At 33.7% G+C, this 6,916-nt stretch overlaps 1 protein-coding gene across 1 annotated transcript; it reads left to right on the top strand.

Annotated features, from left to right (window-relative positions):
- Positions 1–2,346: 2,346 nt before the first annotated feature.
- Positions 2,347–4,476, top strand: LOC108575343. The gene is made up of 4 exons (XM_017938110.1): positions 2,347–2,417; positions 2,920–3,075; positions 3,949–4,110; positions 4,261–4,476. Exons 1-4 carry the CDS (start codon positions 2,367–2,369, stop codon positions 4,405–4,407), a joined length of 516 nt encoding a protein of 171 aa, XP_017793599.1. The 5' UTR covers positions 2,347–2,366; the 3' UTR covers positions 4,408–4,476.
- Positions 4,477–6,916: the final 2,440 nt, after the last annotated feature.

The following is a 6,916-nucleotide window of genomic DNA, read 5'->3' as shown; positions in this document are numbered from 1 at the left end:
TACGTTTCTCTGTTAACCTCTTTCGAGATGTCCTTTTTTTCTTCCCTGAGACATTTCACGGACGAGAAGAACGTCCTTCTTCGATCCTCATAGCTGACCAATCCGCGGAGAATTCTAGGACCAACAGCCTGTGTCAGACGATACAAATTAAACGTGTATTTTAAGGTACCTGCTTTTTTCTCGTTGATCACCGATGTAAGTGTTTGTAAATAAAAAGTGAAGTATCTCATGATTAGTGTGACTATTAAATTATTATCGTGCAGAGTATTGCAGTAAAGTGACGAGGAGTTCGAGTATAAACTTGGTTTTTTTTTTAAGAAATTGACGATGAGAATTTTTCTAAGTATATTGGTAGTATAGTGTTAATAGTAAAGAAGAAGAAATCACTTTGAATTTGAGAGAAAAGGAGGCAATTAACAGTTGTGTTTGTATATAGGAAATTTGGACATCGTTTCAATTAGGTATTCCTACATTCCTAAGAACACATGAAAATGGACTAATTTTGTAACGGCAGTCAAATTATTCAATCAATTTAAGATTAGATTAGGCAGTTAATTTGCTCAATTCACCATTTCGTCCTGTGAGTCCTTTTTCCAAAGAGCTCCTCGAGTGATCGAAAATAAATCACTTCGATATTGAAAGAAAACGAAGCAATTAGTAAATCTTGACATTGTTTAAATTATTTATGAATTTAGATATGAAATTATCTAAATTATAAATTGTTTAACAACAGTCATATTCTACTAATCAGTCGATTTACTCAATTCGCCATAATTTCGTCCCTTGACTCGTTTCTCCAAAAATGCCATCGACTGATCTTCCAACGAAAAAAAAAGACAAACAAACCAGGAAAAGAAATCAACTTTTACCCCAGTTTCACTCACAAACCGAACGACGGTGAACGTAAAATTTCTCCCAAATTGACCAACAGACACAGTTCATTCCACGGAGGTCGATATGAGCTCGCATTCCGAACAGATCAGGCCGCTTCACGATCGTATAAACTACTTCTGCCCCAGTAATTTAATCGCGTCGCATCCTAATTAATGAAGCGCGGCGCACAGGGGCAAATTCGGTGGGGGAAAGACGAAAAAAAAATAGAGAGAGAGAGAAAAAAAGAGGAAGCGCGCGAGTGAAACCAATAACGAGCAACGTTCTGGAAAACAGTAACGGCTAATAACGACCAATAGATTCGGCGCGGTCGTATTTGCTCGATTTTGCACGCGACAACGCGATTTCCTGTTTCGTTTCAGGGCACGGTGTTGTTCGATCGAGATTAATTCAATTGTATCGTGGACCGCATCCGTTCCCACGACTTTATCAGGAATCGTCGGTGTGGCTCACGTGTGCACGCCTGTGATGGGACACTGCCGGATACCACCGACAAAGAGTACACATATAATTGAAATGTGCGACTAGATCAAGTGGTAAATGAATTGACGAAATCCGTTTAGCCGTATGTCCATCCAGTCGGAATTCGAATAAACTCGTTGTAACGGCGTATGAGCGTATTATCGGAGGCCATGGTCTACAATTAAGGGCATTTTTTTTTAAATTCACGTTTCATTCGGTTGGTTTATCCAGCGCAAATTAACCGTTTCAGGATATATACGGTTCGTTTAAGTTGTTAACTGGGCAAGACGAGTTAACTCGTCGTTGGTTCGTTAACGTTTGAGGCACTCAGAAGCCTGAGTGACTAATTTCAGCCATCAAATTAAGTTTGTTAAATTTTTTTTATTTTTAAAGAGTTAAGCATCGAGCATGAGTTTTGATACTAAAATTGGAAGAATTTGTGATAGTGGAGATAATCATTTTGGCTCACTTAAGAATTATTCATTTTAAATTGCACTGTAATTGTTCATATATACCGAATTTTTATTGTAAGCTAGGAAGATTGAATTTCTGCTTGAGAAGTGAAAGCGGTTAACAGGTTAAAGGGGTATTCTAGTTTTCACAGTGAAAAAAAGTCGATTTTCGTCCCTTCAATATGGACGATTGCCAATGAAAAAGAAAAAAATGTGTTAAATATATTTTGTAGTATTGTTTTTGGTATACTAAAGTTTCATCAATTTCGGGATATCCCCTTGCAAGGATAACGTAATAGCAGTGCAAGTAATGGTTATCAGGTTTCTTACTAATTCCGATTTTCGTGCAAAGTGTCATTAAGTAGTCGCTGTTTGTAGCTGCAAGTAGTAGTTTCGCGGCTGCGATATAAAAGATAATGACTGCCGATAAAATCGTAGATCTTGCGGATGTTACATTAACACATGGAATATCTCTCCACGAATAATACTGCGAATGACAAAAGCAACGTTCGATGTTGCTTACGACGAAGTAGGAAGAGGACATTTGGATCATCTGGCAGAATGTTTTTCTGGCTCCTTGCGCTTTGTGCGCTAAAATGCTGTGTAGTGCAGGTAAGCATCGAATAATTTAAACAATTGTCAATTTTTAGATTAATGCGCTATATGTGATTAATACAATATATAATTTTAGATTTTTGTGTAATGTGAATATTATGTTAATCTACAGAGTGTTTCCTTTATCCTGAAAAATTGGAATATCTTCCGAGGGAGTGAATGTGTCAAAAAAATGTTCAAACCAAAGTTGTTTGGTATAAAGTCGGACATCGTATGGTGTAAATTGTTTTTTCTCAGGTCGAATTGCGAGGGGAATTTCTAAGTTCGTTTCTTTAAATGGAACCATATTTTTTTTTTCATAGTATATCACGTGCCATACGAGGTAATTTATTGTTGTAAAATGTTACATGGTGTCTCTTTTCATACCAAACAATTTTTGTTGAAACATTCTTTCGCTGGGTTCAGTCTCTCACGAGATATTCCAATTTTTCCGGATAAAATAAAAGTCATTTTGTGCAAGGTGTAAAAAATTATTTAAATTATCTGTTATTCATGGAAGGCTGAATTCGACGTGATTTTCGAGGATGTTGACTGTAACGAGATACACCCAGAATATGTCAAATCATGCGACATGGAGTTAAATTACGATAGCGAGTACGGAGCGAATGTGGACACACATTTAGAAATAATCAAACCATTTCCTGAAGGTCTAAAGGTACGTACTCGGGACGTTATTAATCATGGCTATTGATAATATATTGAAATTTAATTTGAAGAATTGTGGAAGAAGACGATAGAATATCGAATGTGCTATAATAAAATTTACGTGGCATTAGGTTGCGATTTTTAGTAGTGCTGAGTCAAATGGTGGTGTAACTTTAATGTTAAGAATATCGACAATATTATTCGTCAAAATTTCGAATTGAACAAACAATACGATTTGAGAAGAAATTGACGAAGTCATGTTTATTATCAGCTTTCGTGCGTAACTTATCAGCTTAATTATTCAACGATAGAGAGATATCCATTACTTTCGATACAAACAAAAAAAAAATAGAATTATCAAGAGAATTTTTCATAGCTTAATATAAAACAAGGTGATACGAAAATGATGTTATTAATAATCCTAGTTCTTCTGAAATTTCTTAATTATTATTTCTAAATAACTATCATTAATAATTATTAATACTCATTTCTAATTATTAAGAATATTAATATTCATTTTTAATTACCAACCCCTTAACATATGACAACGCGTCAGACTCGTGGCAGAGATTCTGGTGAAAATGTGAGAAAAATAGTTATATTAGTAAGAAAAATTCATCGTAACCCTAACATTCGTTTGAATTCGTAAGACTGAAGATTACTAAATGTAATCAATCTGTAACAGATCCGCTTTAGTTACCCGATACAGTACTAAAACGTTAAATGGCTGACGCTTAGATGCAAAGTCAGAAAAGAAATCATAGTTCAGGGGGTTAAGAATATTAATATTCTTAATACTAATATTAATATTCCGAATTAATATTAGCATTATAAAATAACAGTTTAAATTAGTATTGACCTACTACTCTACGTTCTTTCACAGATAATAGCAGACGTAATTGCAGTACAAATGGGCGAATACACTCTTAACGTTGGAGTTCACCTGGATACAGATTTTTGCGAACTTGCAGAGAGCCCTAATTCTCTAGCTGTTCCTATATTGAGAGCAATCAATATGGATAGTGGTACCTGTCCTCCGGAACCGGTGAGTAAACTGTACTAAACTGAATTATGGCACGCTAAACAATTTTTCCACATAATAACAATATTTAAAATTTGTAATTTATCTTTGTTCAAATTCCAATGTTTTGTGAAAATTAACAGCAAATTCATTTCTAAACCCATTGCATTTTAGGGAATTTATGAACGAGAAGGTTACGTACTAGACAGCATGGATGGTTTACCGTCAGCATTCCCTGCTGGTCATTATTTACTGAACATGTCGTTAATATACGAAGAATCTGTATTGTTTCACCTAGATGTTTATTTAAGAATATATTGATTGTAATGCTTAAACCAATTTTTTAAGGCTATCTTTGTAAAAGTACACGAACAATAGAGATTAACTTGCAAGCACATGATACGTAGTGAATTCATTTCCTATTTCATGTGAATTCATAATGACGATTTTTATAGAAATATTCATGCAGTTAGTTAATTAATATATTAGGCGTAGAAATGAATTCTTTCAAATTTTGGGTATAATCAAATTTTTATTTAAAAAAAATGAAGACGGATCAATCACTGAAATAATTTCCATTATTATTGACGACTTTTCGCCATTTTTCTGACAGTTTGCGAATACCATCGCGATAGAAACTCAGTGGCTTTGAATTAATTATGCGAATCCAGTCGGAAAGAATTCATTTCGACTAACATGTTTACAGATTAAAATGTTCAATGTTTAATTAAAAATAGCAAACACAGAAGGAAAAAGTGTACGTACTCCTCGTTGATGGAAAAGTTCCACGAAATATGTAGTTCTGTTTAACTAAATACAATATTTACAATCATTAAAAATTTCTTTTCTCAGTGGAGTTTTCTCTGAAACAAATTACTTTAATTTTACGTTAAACTAGACAAAGAAAGCTGTTACTCGTACAGCCCAATTTCGAAAAAATGAATTTTCATAAAAATGGCAGCTGTTAGAACCGAAACGCGAAATTTTCACCCCAAAATTGTCAACTTCTTTCGTTAAAGTGATCGCGTTACAAGGTTCACCCTGTGTATATTTATATATTTTCTCGAGGCGGCATAGAGAATTGCGTAAAGTAAATTTTACGACGTCCTCGTAGATGAGGGATGCGAAATAAAATTTAACGCGGCAGCGCATAACGACGTTTTTTATTCCTCGCGATATTGTCGTAGGCTATAAAATGCGACATTTAGATCGGCCAAGGAGCTTCAGAGAGAGAAAAAAAAGAGGTGGAAAAGATAAATAAAACTATAAAATAACGAGTTGATCACGTGTATATAAGTAACGTCACTTTACTTCTCTTAAAAATGGTAACGATCGAAGATAAAATGGTAGCGAGTAGGTACGTTGAATATATTATTATACAATTTGACCGTGTAACGGAGAATTGAGCGGTGCGGTAAGTGCAGTTTTAATTTCCGACGGATATTATTCGGTAAATAGGGAACAAAATGGTTTTCAGGGTTATTCAACATTCATTCGTTCAACTCGTCACATCCTGATCTGTATCTCATTTTCGAACAGCAGTATGAATAAATTTACGCCGTTTGAATAGCAGAATCCTTCCTGTACCGTAATAACGTTGCACGCTCCTATTTAAGGTTTGCGAGTAATATTATTATTGCGATACGGATACTTTGGTATGTGTAAACGAAGTCAATTTCACTTGTAAATTTTTATGCAATTTTCAAGCTTATCCGCGTGAAGTTATGGAAGTTTATAAGGTGTGATAACAGTGCAAAAGCAATTGGTACTAGGTCATCTCGTAAGTTCGTGTCGAATTTTGTAATTTAAATCAATATTTCCAAGAAACCTTTTTATTTTTTTCGTATTTTCTGTGTTTTAAAATAGAGAATTATGCTCTCGTGAAATGTTCGAGTGTGTTTTTCTTTTGGAAAGGAGAAGCTTCGTGATATCGTGTAACAATTGTACAAAAGCAATTTCAATCTCAAATTGGTGTTAGATCATCCCATAAGATAGTGTCGAATTTTATAATTTAAATCAATATTTCCAGGAAACTTCAAATTTGATAAAAAAAAAAAAAAAACGTAAACACATCTTTTTCTTATTTTTGGAAGACCATTATGCTGTCGCTACAGAATTCCCTCGGATTTTCCTTGATATATTTCTCGAATTTATGGGACGACCTAATATACAAATGAAAATCGACGTGTCTCTTCTTATTTTATTGTTAATTTCATCTTTCTCGTTGATTTGAGTAAATTATCATAAGTGCCTAAGTCTTCGTTTCGAGATAGAATTAGAATTTGAATTTTCCCTTAGAGTGTATTAAAAAGTATTTTTTCATTATGCAATCAAATGTTTCACAAAATACTTGCTCTTGTAATATGAATCTTTTCAATCAAGAAATCGACGTAACACAAAATATGTGATAGATTTTCACTTTTAGACCATTTTCATAATCATCAGCACATACGTATGTATTCGTACATTTTTGTTATGAAATTGTTAACTTTAATCTAGCTTATTAGAATACGTCTACTCTTATGTTAATTAGATCACTCTAATTAATAAACAACAGAGATATATTCTTTACGTGACTTGGTAATTATACATAAAACAGTTTGACAAGTGTGTTTCTAAGATGGTGAATAAAGTATGAAAATTTTCAGATAACATGGAAAGTGAGAAATCGACTGTATTTTATAAATTCAACAAAGCATTGTAGATTTTTAATTTTGTCACATGGAGAGCATCGAAAAGCATAATTCATTATTCCCGTTGCCTATCAATCATATTTTACGTGAAATTTTCTCATTCGAAGCTTATTAATTAGCTAGACGTATTCCACGTA

This window comes from Habropoda laboriosa, unplaced genomic scaffold (genome assembly GCF_001263275.1).
Source record: "Habropoda laboriosa isolate 0110345459 unplaced genomic scaffold, ASM126327v1 scaffold143, whole genome shotgun sequence".
Classification (NCBI taxonomy): domain Eukaryota; kingdom Metazoa; phylum Arthropoda; class Insecta; order Hymenoptera; family Apidae; genus Habropoda; species Habropoda laboriosa.
The sequence above is the reverse complement of the archived record's forward strand: the minus strand, read 5'-3'. Positions and strand labels throughout refer to the sequence as shown.

Excerpts from the sequence above, each read along its gene's own strand:
- LOC108575343 (XM_017938110.1), top strand. The coding sequence starts at position 2,367 with ATGTTTTTCTGGCTCCTTGCGCTTTGTGCGCTAAAATGCTGTGTAGTG. Across the intron at positions 3,076-3,948 it reads CATTTCCTGAAGGTCTAAAG|ATAATAGCAGACGTAATTGC; the intron begins GTACGTACTCGG and ends GTTCTTTCACAG. Across the intron at positions 4,111-4,260 it reads GTACCTGTCCTCCGGAACCG|GGAATTTATGAACGAGAAGG; the intron begins GTGAGTAAACTG and ends ATTGCATTTTAG.